The 18539-nt window shown below is 39.2% G+C and overlaps 1 protein-coding gene across 4 annotated transcripts in view; it reads right to left on the bottom strand.

Annotated features, from left to right (window-relative positions):
• Positions 1–18539, bottom strand: part of LOC126106582 (zinc finger protein with KRAB and SCAN domains 8-like) — a 117137-nt gene that overhangs the window by 34291 nt on the left and 64307 nt on the right. For all 4 annotated transcript variants that reach the window (XM_049912925.1, XM_049912928.1, XM_049912927.1 and 1 more), the window contains exon 4: positions 12201–12305. In XM_049912925.1, coding sequence (XP_049768882.1) covers positions 12201–12305 — 105 coding nt within the window. The remainder of the gene's footprint in view (positions 1–12200; positions 12306–18539) is intronic.

Genomic DNA, 18539 nt, shown 5'->3' on the forward strand with positions numbered 1-18539 from the left:
GGGTTTCACACGATCGCTGTTTCCGGAATCCATGTTGATTCCTACATAGTAGATTCTGAGTTTCCAAAAACGACATGATACTCGAGCAAAACACATGTTCTAAAATTCTACAACAGATTGACGTCAGAGATATAGGTCTATAGTTTTGCGCATCTGCTCGACGACCCTTCTTGAAGACTGGGACTACCTGTGCTCTTTTCCAATCATTTGGAACCTTCTGTTCCTCTAGAGACTTGCGGTACATGGCTGTTAGAAGGGGGGCAACTTCTTTCGCGTACTCTGTGTAGAATCGAATTGGTATCCCGTCAGGTCCAGTGGACTTTCCTCTGTTGAGTGATTCCTTGGACACTTATTTCGATGTCAGCCATTTTTTCATTGGTGCGAGGATTTAGAGAAGGAACTGCAGTGCGGTCTTCCTCTGTGAAACAGCTTTGGAAAAAGGTGTTTAGTATTTCAGCTTTACGCTTGTCATCCTCTGTTTCAATGCCATCATCATCCCGGAGTGTCTGGACATGATGTTTCGAGCCACTTACTGATTTAACGTAAGACCAGAACTTCCTAGGATTTTCTGTTAAGTCTGTACCTAGAATTTTACTTTCGAATTCACTGAACGCTTCACGCATAGCCCTCCTTACACTAACTTTGACATCGTTTAGCTTCTGTTTGTCTGAGAGGTTTTGGCTGCGTTTAAACTTGGAGTGAAGCTCTCTTTGCTTTCGCAGTAGTTTCCTAACTTTGTTGTTGTACCACGGTGGGTTTTTCCCGTCCCTCACAGTTTTACTCGGCACGTACCTGTCTAAAAGGCATTTTACGATTGCCTTGAACTTTTTCCATAAACACTCAACATTGTCAGTGTCAGAACAGAAATTTTCGTTTTGATCTGTTAGGTAGTCTGAAATCTGCCTTCTATTACTCTTGCTAAACAGATAAACCTTCCTCCCTTTTTTTATATTCCTATTAACTTCCATATTCAGGGATGCTGCAACGGCCTTATGATCACTGATTCCCTGTTCTGCACTTACAGAGTAGAAAAGTTCGGGTCTGTTTGTTATCAGTAGGTCCAAGATGTTATCTCCACGAGTCGGTTCTCTGTTTAATTGCTCGAGGTAATTTTCGGATAGTGCACTCAGTATAATGTCACTCGATGCTCTGTCCCTACCACCCGTCCTAAACATCTGAGTGTCCCAGTCTATATCTGGTAAATTGAAATCTCCACCTAAGACCATAACATGCTGAGAAAATTTATGTGAAATGTATTCCAAATTTTCTCTCAGTTGTTCTGCCACTAATGCTGCTGAGTCGGGGGGGCGGTAAAAGGAGCCAATTATTAACCTAGCTCAGTTGTTGAGTGTAACCTCCACCCATAATAATTCACAGGAACTATCCACTTCTACTTCACTACAGGCTAAACTACTACTAACAGCGACGAACACTCCACCACCGGTTGCATGCAATCTATCCTTTCTAAACACCGTCTGTGCCTTTGTAAAAATTTCGGCAGAATTTATCTCTGGCTTCAGCCAGCTTTCTGTACCTATAACGATTTCAGCTTCGGTGCTTTCTATCAGCGCTTGAAGTTCCGGTACGTTACCAACGCAGCTTCGACAGTTTACAATTACAATACCGATTGCTGCTTGGTCCCCGCATGTCCTGACTTTGCCCCGCACCCGTTGAGGCTGTTGCCCTTTCTGCACTTGCCCGAGGCCATCTAACCTAAAAAACCGCCCAGCCCACGCCACACAACCCCTGCTACCCGTGTAGCCGCTTGTTGCGTGTAGTGGACTCCTAACCTATCCAGCGGAACCCGAAACCCCACCACTCTATGGCGCAAGTCGAGGAATCTGCAGCCCACACGGTCGCAGAACCGTCTCAGCCTCTGATTCAGACCCTCCACTCGGCTCTGTACCAAAGGTCCGCAGTCAGTCCTGTCGACGATGCTGCAGATGGTGAGCTCTGCTTTCATCCCGCTAGCGAGACTGGCAGTCTTCACCAAATCAGATAGCCGCCGGAAGCCAGAGAGGATTTCCTCCGATCCATAGCGACACACATCATTGCTGCCGACATGAGTGACCACCTGCAGATGGGTGCACCCTGTATCCTTCATGGCATCCGGAAGGACCCTTTCCACATCTGGAATGACTCCCCCCGGTATGCACACGGAGTGCACTTTGGTTTTCTTCCCCGCCCTTGCTGCCATATCCCTAAGGGGCCCCATTACGCGCCTGACGTTGGAGCTCCCAACTACCAGTAAGCCCACCCTCTGCGACTGCCTGGATCTTGCAGACTGAGGGGCAACCTCTGGAACAGGACAAGCAGCCATGTCAGGCCGAAGATCAGTATCAGCCTGAGACAGAGCCTGAAACTGGTTCGTCAGACAAACTGGAGAGGCCTTCTGTTCAGCCCTCCGGAATGTCTTTCGCCCCCTGCCACACCTTGAGACGACCTCCCACTCTACCACAGGTGAGGGATCAGCCTCAATGCGGGCAGTATCCCGAGCAACCACAGTCGTAGTCCGATCGGGGGATGCGTGGGACGAGCTGGCCGTCCCCGAGAAACCCCCATCCGGTCCCCCACAGTGATGCCCATTGGCAACAGCCTCAAGCTGTGTGACCGAAGCCAACACTGCCTGAAGCTGGGAGCGAAGGGATGCCAACTCAGCCTGCATCCGAACACAGCAGTTGCAGTCCCTATCCATGCTAAAAACTGTTGTGCAAAGAACGTCTGAACTAATCTACAGAGAGCGCAAACAAAACGACACAAAATTGAAACGGTTATTAAAATACAAGATTGCCTAGTAAATGCAGTAATGCTGCCACTTGTGCACTGCTGACACACTGCTCGGCGGCGGAAGGAGAGTACGCGATTTAACACTATTCGAGTACTAAAACGCGATGCTACAACTCTCAAATACTATAACACGCCCAAAATTTATGAATTAAACAATGCAAGTATCAAAAACACGCAAAGAAATTAAGAATTAAACTATGTAACAAATGAATGAGCTAGGAGTATACGACTTGCTGCTGCAGCTGCTTATCCAACGGCGGCAGGGAGCACACTGACTGTGACCAACCGACACTGGCCGTTCAAAACAAAAACAGATGACAGACGACTACGCGAATTTACACTATTTAGGTACTAAAACACGATGCTACAACTCTAAAATACTATAATACGCCCGAAATTTATGAATTAAACAATGCAAGTATCAAAAACACGCAAAGAAATTAAGAATTAAACTATGTAACAAATGAATGAGCTAGGAGTATATGACTTGCTGCTGCAGCTGCTTATCCAACGGCGGCAGGGAGCAAACTTGTTTAGGTGCTTAAGCAATTCTGTGGTATGCCCTTCCCAACAGAATTTATTATCAAGTTCTAATCCCAGAAATTTAACACTGTCAACCTCTTTGACCTGCATCTCTTCATATGTTACACATATGCTCGGGTGAAATTTCTTACAGGTTCTGGACTACATATAGTGGGACTTCTCAAAGTTTAATGACAGTGAATCAGCTTTAAACCACTTATTAATATCAATGAAAATTTGATTAGCAGTTATTTATAAATTTGTAATTGACATACTACTTATTGCAGTTTGTATCATCTGAAAACAAAACAAACTTAGCATCTGGGATGTAACAGATGAGAGGTCATTAATGTGCACAAGAAAAAGCAATGGACCAAAGGTGGAAGCTTGAGGAACACCACATGTAATTAATTCCCAGCCAGATGAAGACAGACCGCTTACTGCACAGAAATTTCGCAATGATATCCTTTGTTTCCTGTTAGATAAATGACTCAAACCATTTTGCAGCATTGCTGGTGACACCACAATATTCTAATTTACTTAAGAGAATGCTGTAGTTCACACAGTCAAAGGCTTCTGACAGGTCACAGAAAATGCCAGTAGCCTCTAATTTATTATCTAATGAATTAAGTACAGTCTCACTGTAAGTGTAAATAGCTTCCTCTATATCAGAAACCTTAAGAAATCCAAACTGTGACTTGGACAATATATTATTTGCAGTCAGATGCTTAAGGAGACACTTAAACACAACCTTTTCAAATATTTTTGAGAAAGCTGGCAAAAGTCAAATTGATCAATAGTTTGATGGTATCTCTTTATCCCCCTTCTTGTAAACAGGCCTAACGTCAGCATATTTTAGCCAATCTGGAATTGTTCTGTTGATGAGAGTTTTATTACACAAATACACTCCTGGAAATGGAAAAAAGAACACATTGACACCGGTGTGTCAGACCCACCATACTTGCTCCGGACACTGCGAGAGGGCTGTACAAGCAATGATCACACGCATGGCACAGCGGACACACCAGGAACCACGGTGTTTGCCGTCGAATGGCGCTAGCTGCGCAGCATTTGTGCACCGCCGCCGTCAGTGTCAGCCAGTTTGCCGTGGCATACGGACCTGGGATCGGACCGCAGCGACGCATGCCAAGACCGTAGGATCCTACGCAGTGCCGTAGGGGACCGCACCGCCACTTCCCAGCAAATTAGGGACACTGTTGCTCCTGGGGTATCGGCGAGGACCATTCGCAACCGTCTCCATGAAGCTGGGCTACAGTCCCGCACACCGTTAGGCCGTCTTCCGCTCACGCCCCAACATCGTGCAGCCCGCCTCCAGTAGTGTCGCAACAGGCGTGAATGGAGGGACGAATGGAGACGTGTCGTCTTCAGCGATGAGAGTCGCTTCTGCCTTGGTGCCAATGATGGTCGTATGCGTGTTTGGTGCCGTGCAGGTGAGCACCACAATCAGGACTGCATACGACCGAGGCACACAGGGCCAACACCCGGCATCATGGTGTGGGGAGCGATCTCCTACACTGGCCGTACACCACTGGTGATCGTCGAGGGGACACTGAATAGTGCACGGTACATCCAAACCGTCATCGAACCCATCGTTCTACCATTCCTAGACCGGCAAGGGAACTTGCTGTTCCAACAGGACAATGCACGTCCGCATGTATCCCGTGCCACCCAACGTGCTCTAGAAGGTGTAAGTCAACTACCCTGGCCAGCAAGATCTCCGGATCTGTCCCCCATTGAGCATGTTTGGGAGTGGATGAAGCGTCGTCTCACGCGGTCTGCACGTCCAGCACGAACGCTGGTCCAACTGAGGCGCCAGGTGGAAATGGCATGGCAAGCCGTTCCACAGGACTACATTCAGCATCTCTACGATCGTCTCCATGGGAGAATAGCAGCCTGCATTGCTGCGAAAGGTGGATATACACTGTACTAGTGCCGACATTGTGCATGCTCTGTTGCCTGTGTCTATGTGCCTGTGGTTCTGTCAGTGTGATCATGCGATGTATCTGACCCCAGGAATGTGTCAATAAAGTTTCCCCTTCTTGGGACAATGAATTCACGGTGTTCTTATTTCAATTTCCAGGAGTGTACGTTAAGATGTAACACAACTCACGTGAGCACTCTTTGATTAATTTCCTTGATATGTTATCATACTGGAATACTTAGATTTTAAGGATTTTATGATGAATGCTACTTCTTTGGGAGATGTGAGTGTCATTTCCATTTTACTGAAGTCATTTTTAAAGACTGGTCTCAGATACTCCATTGCACTGTTCACTGAACCTGATAACCCCAAGCTGTCAGTAATAGAAATGAAGTACTTGTTTAAGAGGTTTGCAACACTACATGTACTTGTTACCAAAGTCTCATTCATTTTTAGAGCTATCTGTTCCTCTTACTTTTTGGTCCCAATTGTCTCTGTCTTTGCTATATCCCATATCCCATACAATTTTTCTTTTGTTGCCTGATGTAATTACTTTTTTCAATATTTAGCTGTATTACTTGTCATGCATTACAATTCTAACATCAGAGCTGTTCCTAGATAGTAGAGACAGTTTCCTTTTTGTTCCAATGGTATCTTTATTCCTTGTGTAATCCACAGTTTATTTTTTGACTTCTGTGTGATTTGAGTTACCTTTAGGGAAAAACAATTTTCAAAAGTGTAGGTGACTTCATTAATGAATGCTTTGTATTTTTACATTTGAGTCAGCAGTATTGTGAATATCTATCCACTTCATGTCTTTGAGCAATTTCCTGAATTTCTCAATTTTTTACTTGCTTATTACCCTCCTGTACTCATATTTAAGATAGGTTCAGGAATGGTATTAAAATTCATGGTGAGAGGATATCAATCATAAGATTCACTGAAAGTGAGGTAGAATTGCAGGACTTGCTGAGTGGAATGGACAGTGGATTGGGAATAAACCAAAGGTAGATGAAAGTCTGATGAGTAGCAGCAATGAAATTACTCATAAAATTAAGACTAAAACTTGGGACAGTGAAGGAGATAAAGTGAAGGAATTCTGCTACCTTACAAGCGAAATATCACGTGGCGGACAATGCAAGGAGGACACAGAAAGCAGATTAGCATTGGCAAAGTGGGCATTATCGGTCAAAAGAAGCCTACTAGCATCAAACATCACTCTCAATTTGGAGAAGAAATTTCTGAATATATAGGTTTGTAACACAGCACTGTATCGAAATTGAACATGGACCGTGGGAAAACTGGAAAAGAAGAGAACTGAAGTGTCTGAGGTGTGGTGCTACAGGAGGATATTGGCTGAAAATTAGATGGACCGATGAGGAGGTTCTCTGTTGAGTCAGTGAGGAAAGGAGGATACGCTGGCAAGGAAAGGGGACAGGATGATAAGACATGTGTTGTGACATCAAGGAATAATTTTCATACTACTGCAGTGAGGTGTAAAGGTTTTAAGCTGTAAGAGAAGGCAGAGATTGAATAATATCCAACAAACGATTGAGGACAAATGCAAGTGCTACTCTGAGGGGAAGAGTTGGTAAGATAGGATTTTGTGGTAGATTGTATCAAACCAGTCAGAAGACTGATGAAAAAACTGATGTACCTTCACTCGTGACATGCGCAAAGTTTGCCAAAGCAAGAATAAATGTGATTTATGGAACATAGTACTTTATAGAGAAACATGTAAGATACAATGGAGTACAGGTTGTGCATAGAACTGAACACATTGACAGGACACCAGTAATACAGCTTACAGAATAGGTTAAGCACTCGTTTGTGAATGCATAAGTAATACTGTTTTCTTGGTGGCTCGCAAGAGCATGCCAGGCGGCTGACCCAAGAGGCCTCTATAAGCAGGCCTGTGAACTGTATGGATTGCAATGTCTGAAATTGTGCGCATTGTGAATTAAGGTACAACAAAAATAGGCAGTCATAGCGCAAGACATGCGAAATCATGCAAACACCATTGTCATTGCACACAATATGTTCTTATGGAATCACATTCCTTTCCTTTAGCAATTCACAGCCAAGCTCATCTTTCGACCTAGCCTAGACCTTGGACAACACTACAGATCATGTCACCACGAACCTCTTTCATAAAATAGTAAAATTAATACTGAATAAACATTGTCAGAGTTCCATTGCACCATCATACACATGTTTGTATCATGTCACATGTCCTGTGATGTGACTGGCTGATAGAAGCAAATGGAGCTGCCACGATGTTAATTAACATGTTTGTAAAGCTACAGTGTTGTAATTAGTGGTATTCATCTCACATATGTCTGCTTGTGTCTGTATATGTGCGGATGGATATGTGTGTGTATGTGTGTGTGCGCGAGTGTATACCTGTCCCTTTTTCCCCCTAAGGTAAGTCTTTCCGCTCCCGGGATTGGAATGACACCTTACCCTCTCCCTTAAAACCCACATCCTTTCGTCTTTCCCTCTCCTTCCCTCTTTCCTGATGAAGCAACCGTTGGTTGCGAAAGCTTGAATTTTGTGTGTATGTTTGTGTGTCTATCAACCTGCCAGCGCTTTCATTTGTTAAGTCACATCATCTTTGTTTTTAGATATATTTTTCCCACGTGGAATGTTTCCCTCTATATATATATATATGGGGAATTACTTACTGAACAACCCTCGTACGTGCATACGAGGAAGTCATTGATAGAGATGTCAACAAATGAATATAGGAGTCAATATACAAAACTACAAAATGTCTTAAACACTGCCTGCACTGCTAGAGTCCTGGAAAGAGTTGACTGTATGTGGGAATCCAGCATGCTACTGAGACGACTGCAGTTATGAAATAATGATCGAGGTGACAAACTGGGGTGGTGGTTGTGACTTCTTACTACATGACTGGAGATGTCACAGTGTCACATAGTAGCACACAGTGATAGAAAGTGGTAAAGTCTGTGCATAAGGCATGTTACTATCTTCTGCTTAATATAATGAATAGGCAAACTGTAATCTGACTCAAGAAGGCAAGTGAGAACAACACAGTGCATTCGCGTAGCAGTTGTCTGTTTACAACCACTGGACTGAAGATAAGCTGATAAGAAGTGAGACTGGGGAGACTGTGCTACTGTGCTCTGGGGTTTTATAACCTAGGAGTGTCATCTCTATAATGAGCTCTGGTCTCAGAAAATAAGCCCAGTACCAACAGCTGAGAGGAGCAATGCTCATGAACTACCTGCTGCAACTTAGACAACAAACAATGTTTTCCGTCCACAGGCATTTCACATCCTGCCTCAGCTCCTACCACCAGAACAGTTGTATTTGTATCACTTCAGCTCCTCAAAGAAGAAGAAGAAAGGAGCCATCTGAATTTTTATCTCAGTTTAATGGTTGCCACTATCTTGATAAAGTGAGTAAATCCTTTCAAAATGACTACATCTGAAATAAGGTTCCAGATACACTGTTCCTGAACTGTACAGGAATCTGTCTATTTTGGTCTCCTTTCTGCCTACATTTTTATAGGTAATGGGACACAACATTGACCAGCAATTATTCATTAAGTACAGGTCTGGAATATGCAATGATATGTGGTGTCGTCTTTGGACTGAAGACTGGTTTGTTGCAGCTCTCCATGCCATTCTATCCTGTGCAAGCCTCATCAACTCCGAATAACAACAACTTACATCCTTCTGCATCTGCTTACTGTATACATCTCATAGTTTCCCTCTACAATTTTTGTTGCCCACACTTCCCTTTAATGAACTGACAATACCTTGAATTCTCAGAATATTTCCCATCAACCAATCCCTTCTTCTGGTCAGGTTGCACCACAAACTTCTTTTCTACTCAACTCTATTCAGAACCTCCTCATTAGTTATGTGATCTACCCATCCAATCTTCAGAATTCTTCTTATATTCTCTTCTTGTCTAAACTGTTTAATGGTCACGTTTTACTTCCATAAATGGTTACATTCCATACTAATTTTTTCAGAAAAGACTGCTTGACTCTTAAATCTATATTTGATGTCAACAAAATTTCTCTTCTTCAGAAAAACTTTTCTTGCCATTGCCAGCCAACATTTTATATCCTCTCCAGTTCTGCCATAACCAGTAATTTTGCTGCTCAAACAGCATAACTCATCTACTACTTTAATTGTCTCATTTCCTAATCTCATTCCCTTAGCATCATCTGATGTAATGCAATTACCTTCCATCATCTTGGTTTTGCTTTTTGTTGATGTTCATCATATACCATCCTTATGAAACACTGTCCATTCTGTTCAACTGCTCTTCCAAGTCCTTTGCTGTGTCTGACAGAATTACAATGTCATCAACAAATCTCAGAGTTTTTATTTCTTCGCCCTGGACTTTACTTCCTATTCCAAATTTTTGTTTGGTTTCCTTTACTACTTGCTCAAAGAACAGATTGAATAATATCAGGAATAGGCTGCACACCTGTCTCACTCCCTTCTCAACCACTGCCTTCCTTTCATGCCCCTCGATTCTTGCAACTGCTGTCTGGTGTCTGTAAAAGTTGTAAATAACCCTTTGTTCCCTGTATTTTACCCATACTACCTTAAGAATGTCCTGCATATAAGAAGGGCAAAAGAATGGACCTGCAAGATTACAGAATAATACCCTAACATTAGTGTGCTGCAGAATTCCTGAACATATTCTCAATTCAAATATAATTAATCTTCTTGAGACCAAGAAGCTTATATCTATGAATCAGCATTGTTTTAGTAAGCATCACTCACGTGAAACTCAGTTTGCCCTTTTCTCATGTGATATACTGCAAACTATGGATGAAGGGCAACAGGCAGATTCCATATTTCTAGATTTCTGGAAAGCATTTGACATGGTGCCCCACTGCGAGTTGTTAATGAAGATACAAGAATATAGAATAAGTTCACAGATATGTGAGTGGCTCACAGAAGTATGTTGTTTTCGATGGCAAGTGTTCGTCAGAGACAAGGGTATCATCAAGTGAGGCCCAGGAAAGTGTGACAGGGCCACTGTTGTTCTATACACATAAAGAATTTGGCAGAAAGGCTGAGCAGCAATCTGTGGTTGTTTGCTGATGATGGCATGTTTTACAGTAAGGTGTCAAAGTTCAGTGACTGTAGGAAGATACAAGATGACTTAGATAAAATTTGCAGTTGGTGTGATGAACAGCAGCTAACCCTAAATGTGGAAAAATGTAAGTTAATGTGGATGAGTAGGATAAACAAACCCATAATGTTGGAATACAGCATTAGTAGTGTCCTGATTGACACAGTCATGTCATTTAAATATCTGGGCACGGCATTGCAAAGTGACATGAAGTGGAATGAGCATATGAGGATTGTGGTAGGGAAGGCAAATAGTTGACTTCAGTTTGTTGGGAGAATTCTCAGAAAGTATGGTTCATCTGTAAAGGAGATTGCATATAGGACACTAGTGAACCTATTCTTGAGTACTGCTCAAGTGTTTGTGATCCATACTAAGTCAGATTAAAGGAAGACATTGAAGCATTTCAGAGGCAGGCTGCTAGATTCATTACTTGTAGGCTCTAACTCAAATGAGAATCCCTGGAGGAAAGGCAACATCTTTTCAAGAAACACTACTGTAAAAATTTAGAGAACTGATTCTGTTATCTCCAATATAAATCGTGCATAAGGACCATGAAGATAAGCTACAAGAAATTATGGCTCATACAGAGACAGACAGACAGTCGTTTTTCCTTTGTCCTATTTGTTACTGGAACAGGACAGGAAGTGTTTGGTAATGGTACAGGGTACCCTCTGTCACATGCTGTAAGGTGGATTGTGGAGTATCAGTGTAGATGTAGGTCAAAGAAAATATTCCAGTCAACATTGTCAAATGTCGCAGCTAGTGAAATTGTCAAAAGCTTTCTCTAAGTCTACAAATGCTAACTTTCTTCTAAGGTAAGTCATAGGAGCAGTATTGCTTTTCCCATTCTTCTGTATAGATTGTGTGTTACTAATTTGCAACCATGACTTATTAAAATGATTGTTTAGTAATATTCATACCTGTCATCATCTGCATTCTTTGGAACTGTAATTATTACAATCTTCTTGAAATATTTGATTAATTTTTCATGGTTGGGATTCACAGTCATATAATATTTCTTAAAAGACATTGTAGTTGCCATTGACTGTATGAATGTCAATGCCGACTATGATGTCTTTTAAGAAATTCTTGAAATATTATGGTATTTTGCCTGTTTCGTGCATCTTGCATACCAGATGGAAGAGTTTTGTCATGGCTTGCTCTCCCAAGCCTGTCAGTAGTTCTGACAGAATGTTGTCTAACTCAGGGGCCTTGTTTCAACTTAGGTCTTTCAGTGCTCTGTCAAATTACTCTCACATACCATATGTCCCATCTCGTCTTCATGTATGACCTCTTCCATTTCTATAATACTGCCTTCAAGTTCATCTCCTTCGTACGGACCATCTATATATTCCTTCCACCTTTCCCTTCTTTCCTTAGAACTAGTTTTTCACTGAGCTCTTGATATTCATACAGCTGCTTCTCTTTTCCCCAAAGGTTTCTTTAATTTTCCCGTAGGCAGCATCTATCTTTACACTAAGCAAATATACTAATTTGTCCTCTAGCCATTCCTGCTTAGCCATGTTGCATTTCCTGTCAATCTCATTTTTTAGACGTTTGTATTCCCTTTCGCCTACTTCATTTGCTGCACTTCTATATTTTCTCCTTTAATCAATTAAATCCAATATCTCCTGTGTTATCCAAGGATTTATATTAAGCCTTGTCTTTTTACCAACTTGATCCTCTGATATGTACAAAATTTTAATTATCTTGGGCCTTTTTCTTAATGAGGCCTTGCGCGAATGCACATGCACATGTACTGACATACTGACACATGGAGTGCCTAGTCAGGGTCGTTGTATTACAAAGGAATATGACTTACCTCTTGAAAGTCATCGCTGACTGCCTTCTCTTCATCTTCGACAACCTCTATTTTCAAAGTATTGAATGTGATAGGCACAGGAAAATTTGCCGAAGGTGGGTATTCCTGAAACAGTGAAACAGTTTAAACAAAATGTCTTGTAAGGTGGGTACAGAGAACTTTCTAGCAAAATCATGGAGAAACAATCAGCCCATTTCTGTTTATTTCCATCTGTCTAACAAAAGCCTTCGAAGGGAATGATTACAGCTATGAACACAGTACTGTTTAAGCATCATATAGCAAATTTATACCAATGCATTTGGACAAAGACTCATCATACTAGCATTCAGGGATGTAGTTTAGATTAGATTAGTTTTTCGTTCCATAGATCCATGCTGAGGAGATCCTCGTGGATGTGGAACATGTCAACATTTTTTTTTAGCTGAAATAACAATACTAATAGTATGAATATATACAACACATCATTTGTTTCTATTAAAAAAATCGTCAATGGAATAGAAGGAGTTGGCCTCTAGTAAGTCTTTCAGGCTCCTTTTAAATTGATCTTTATTTGTAACTAAATTTTTTATGTTTGCTGGCAAATTATTGAAGATGAGTGTTCCTGAGTAGTGGACCCCTTTTTGAACTAAAGTAAGTCTTTGTGCAGATCATTTTTGTTCCTGGTATTGTATGTATGAATTGAGCAGTTTGTTGGAAAAAGAGATATATTATTTAGGACAAATTTCATTAAGGAGTAAATATACTGAGAGGCAGTGGTTAGTATACCCAGTTCTTTGAAGAGGTTTCTACATGACGTCCGTAAATTTACTCCACAAATAATACGTATTACATGCTTTTGGACTCTGAAAACTTTTGTTTGTCTTGAAGAGTTACCCCAAAATATTATACCATATGACATTATGGAATGAAAGTAGGCAAAGTATGCAAGCTTCTGTGGTGTGCTTCTCCCAACTGAATTTATTATCAAGTTGTAATCCCAGGAATTTAAGACTGTCAACCTCTTCTATCTGCTCTTCTTCATACTTTATGTATATGCTGGGTGGAAACCTCTTACAGGTTCTGAATTGCATGTAGTGAGTCATTTCAAAGTTTAATGTCAATGAGTTGGCTTTAAACCATTTATTAATATCCATGGAAATATCATTAACAGATCTTTCTAGAACTACACTCGACATACTATTTATTGCAATACTTGTGTCATCTGCAAACAAAACGAACTCTGCTTCTGGCAGTGTAACTGAGGAGAGACCATTAATGTACACAAGAAAAAGCAATGGCCCTAAGATGGATCCTTGTGGGACACAACATGTAATTTCTTCCCATTCTGATGATGACTGATGATTTAATTCACTAGTCCCTTGTACTGACACCCTTTGTTTCCTGTTAGCTAGGTATGACTTGAACCATTTTGCAGCACTGCCCGTGACACCATAGAATTCTAATTTATTTAAAAGGATGTTGTGGTTCACACAATCAAATGCCTTTGGCAAATCGCAGAAAATACCTGCTGCTTGTAATTTGTTATTTAATGAATTAAGTACATTTTCACTGTAGGTGTAAATAGCCTTCTTGATATCAGAGCCCTTCAGAAATTCAAACTGTGTTCTTGATAATATGTTATTTGTGGTCAGATGGTTGAGAAGCTGCTTATACATTACTTTTTCTAAAATTTTTGAGAATGCTGGCAAAAGTGAAATTGGTCTGTAGTTTGATGGTATCTCTTTATCCCCTTTCTTGAATAGAGGCTTAACATCTGCATATTTTAGCCAGTCAGGAAATGTCCCAGTTATAATTGACTGGTTACACAAGTAACTTAGAATTGTACTAAACTCACAAGAACATGCCTTCATTAACTCTGTTGATATTTCATCGTAACCACTAGAATGCTTTGTTTTCAAAGATTTTATTATGGAAGTTATTTCTTTTGGTGAAATGAGTGACATATTCATGTAGCTGAAGCTATTTGTAAAGGCTAGTTTCAGATATTCAAGGGAATTATTTACTGATCCTGACAATCCCATTCTATCAGTAATGAATATAAAGTACTTGTTAAATAGATTTGCCACACTATGCCCATCGGTTACTAATGTGTCATCTGCCCTTAATGCTATTTGCTCCTGTTCCTTTCTGGTTCTACCAGTCTCCTCTTTCACTATATCCCATATTGTTTTTATTTGGTCCCTGACATTGCTATCTTCTTCCCATAGTGCATTTGTTTAGATGTCTGAATTACTTTTTTTAATATTTTACAGTATTCCTTATATTTAGCTAAATCATCAGTATTGGAGCTATTCTTGGTCAACAGATACATTTTCCTTTTTGTCTTACAGGAAATCTTTATTCCTTGTGTAATCCACGGTTTTATTATAGACTTCTGTTTAATTTGAGTAACTTTTAGAGGAAAACAGTTTTCAAACATGGTACTGACATTGTTCATGAATGTATTATATGTTTCATTCTCATCATGGGCACTATAAACATCTTTCCAGTTCATATCTTTGAGCAGTTTTCTAAAACACTCAATTTTTGGTTGACTGACTACTCTCCTGTACTCAGACTTAGCAGTCTTGATAATCTGCTCAGAATTTACATCTAAAACAAGGAGCTGCATGTCATGATCTGATAGTCCATTTATTACAGGTTTTATTATATGATTTTGTTCCTTTGATTTGCCTATAAAAATGTTATCAATGGCTGTCCTTGAGGATTTAGTGATCCTAGTTGGAAAGTTTACAGTGTGAGTTAAATTGAAAGACAACATTACTAACTGCAGTAAATGTTTACTGGAAGATTGCATTAGAAAATCTGTATTAAAGTCACCAGCAATCAAAATTTCTTTGTTTCTTCCTGTTAAATAATCCAAAAGAGCTTCTAGATGATTTATGAATAGATTATAATTCAGTTGGACCAGAGTCCTGTACACTTTGAGAAAAGCCTGGCTGCAAAATAAGAAATCAACCATTGCAACACAGTTGTAAAGGTCCAGTTTAAGCATTATGTTGAAGTAAGAAATGTAATTTGAACAAATGTGACTCACACAAAGCTGTAAATCGATAAGAAGGGATAATAACTGTATAATATTTTTCATTTAAATGTACAATATCTCAGAAACAAACTCTACTTATTGCTAATACTCATAGAGAAACACTCAACACATGTTTTAGTAATAATTGAACATAAACTAAAATCCAATGAAATAATATGTATTAAAAAGCTGTTTATTAGCAAACAGTTATTACTGAAGGTAGCGAAATGAAGGAGGTGGCATGGCAGTTTATGTTAGTAAACAGACAGCAGTTTAAAAAAGATCTCGTTTTGAGCACCACACCATAAAAGTATCAATCTAAATGACAAGTGTTGTTCTCCACTGTAATATGTTGCAAAGCATAAAGTAATTATTTTGATCACTTTTGCAAGGTGACAGTATCTATGTTCTACTGTGTCAAAATCAACAAACATTCTGGAGAAACAAATGGTGAAAATGCCAAACATTATCCACTAAATAGAAATTAACAGAATAGAAATGGGATTTTCCATATCAGATGAAAGGATGTGGTGACAAGTGGAATGAGTATTATTCAATCCTTGTGTGACTTTATGACTATTGCTGTCCTGTCATGGAAATACAGAAGGTAGTAAAACATTGACAAAATTGAAGGAATTCTGCATTGAACTTCCCACTAGGTCTCATTCAGCTCAGGAAGAGTATACATGATGTAAATTGCTTTATAAAGCACCCTCTGCATATTTAAAAAAAAAAATACAAATCAGAATACAGTTAAAAATCAAACCACCAGAGATGGTTAAAACAGATTAACCTGAATGTCAATGGAGTGTCATGTTACAGCCAATGGCGATGTGTTCAATTAGACAGAATATCAACACCACACCATTTCAGTTTGAGACAATGGATACAGCAATAGGGGACACATTGCAATAAAGACCTATGAGGAAACTCATTGCAAAAAAACTGATAGAACAATATTTTTACTTTTATTTTAGCATTTCAGAAGGACTCTTACAACCAATGCCACTGTTTGTCATGGAGCAAGTTTTCCAGAACTGTAGATTTCCTGCCATCTTACTGGGAGATCCAGACATTCTCCATGTGAACAGTATGTGTGGCATGTTTAAACACAGGGAGATAAGTGCCTTCCATTTTCAGCATTAGATTTTCAAATATTTTAACACAAATATTAACAATATAGGATCATTTCCTACCTGGAAGGAATGTTTCAATACAAATATTTTAAGAACTTATTGTTTACGTGTTCTGAAATGTGTTTTTATTAATATACGATTTATACTTTTGATGAAGAACATGATACATTTGTATATTTTTATTTTATAACTTTTTGTTTTATTAATTAATGTTTTGGTCAATAATTTGAGTATGTTGTTTAATACAGGATTTCAAAATCAAAATTTGCATAACAATAATAATAATAATACATTGCAGACCCATACACATTCCCTGATACACTTACACATGGAATAACTTATCTGAAACCTAAAGATCAAGCAGACACAGCAAACCCAGCTAAATATTGCCCCATAACATGCCTACCAACAATATACAAAATATTAACTTCAGTCATTACACAGAAATTAATGACACATACAATACAGAACAAAATTATAAATGAAGAACAAAAAGGCTGTTGCAAAGGAGCATGAGGATGTAAAGAGCAACTGATAATAGATGCAGAGGTGACATACCAAGCTAAAACTAAACAAAGGTCGCTACACTATGCATACATTGATTACCGAAAAGCTTTCGATAGTGTACCCCACTCATGCTTACTACAAATATTGGAAATATACAAAGTAGATTCTAAATTGATACAGTTCCTAAACATAGTGATGAAAAATTGGAAAACCACACTTAATATCCAAACAAATTCAAATACTATCACATCACAGCCAATACAGATTAAGTGTGGAATATACAAAGGAGACTCATTAAGTCCTTTCTGGTTCTGCCTTGCTCTGAACCCACTATCCAACATGCTAAATAATACAAATTATGGATATAATATTACTGGAACATACCCACACAAAATGACACATTTGCTATACATGGATGATCTAAAACTACTGGCAGCAACAAATCAACAACTCAACCAATTACTAAAGATAACAGAAGTATTCAGCAATGATATAAATATGGCTTTTGGAACAGAAAAATGTAAGAAAAATAGCATAGTCAAGGGAAAACACACTAAACAAGAAGATTACATATTGGATAACCATAGCGACTGCATAGAAGCGATTGAAAAAACAGATGCCTATAAATATCTAGGATACAGACAAAAAATAGGAATAGATAATACAAATATTAAAGAAGAACTAAAAGAAAAATATAGACAAAGACTAACAAAAATACTGAAAACAGAATTGACAGCAAGAAACAAGACAAAAGCTATAAATACTTATGCTATACCAATGTTGACCTACTCATTTGGAGTAGTGAAATGGAGTAACACAGACCTAGAAGCACTCAATACACTTACACAATCACAATGCCACAAATATAGAATACATCACATACATTCAGCAACAGAAAGATTCACATTAAGCAGAAAGGAAGGAGGAAGGGGATTTATCGACATAAAAAACCTACACTATGGACAGGTAGACAATTTAAGAAAATTCTTTATAGAAAGAGCAGAAACTAGAAAAATACATGAAGCAATCACTCATATAAACACATCGGCTACACCACTACAATTTCATAACCACCTCTACAACCCTTTAGATCATATAAAATCAACAGATATGAAGAAAGTAAATTGGAAAAAGAAAACACTACATGGCAAGCACCCGTATCATCTAACACAGCCACACATCGATCAAGACGCATCCAACACATGGCTAAGAAAAGGCAATATATACAGTGAGACGGAAGGATTCATGATTGCAATACAGGATCAAACAATAAACACCAGATATTACAGCAAGCATATTATTAAAGATCCCAATATCACAACAGATAAATGCAGACTTTGCAAACAACAAATAGAAACAGTAGATCACATCACAAGCGGATGTACAATACTAGCAAATACAGAATACACCAGAAGACATGACAATGTAGCAAAAATAATACATCAACAACTTGTCATACAACATAAACTAATAAAACAACACGTTCCCACATACAAGTATGCACCACAAATTATACTGGAACAAAACCATTATAACAGATAAAACAACACCACATAACAAACCTGACATCATACACACCAATAAAAAGAAGAAATTAACACGACTAATTGAAATATCCATACCCAATACAACAAATATACAGAAGAAAACAGGAGAAAAAATTGAAAAATA

This window comes from Schistocerca cancellata, chromosome 10, assembly GCF_023864275.1.
Source record: "Schistocerca cancellata isolate TAMUIC-IGC-003103 chromosome 10, iqSchCanc2.1, whole genome shotgun sequence".
Lineage (NCBI taxonomy): Eukaryota > Metazoa > Arthropoda > Insecta > Orthoptera > Acrididae > Schistocerca > Schistocerca cancellata.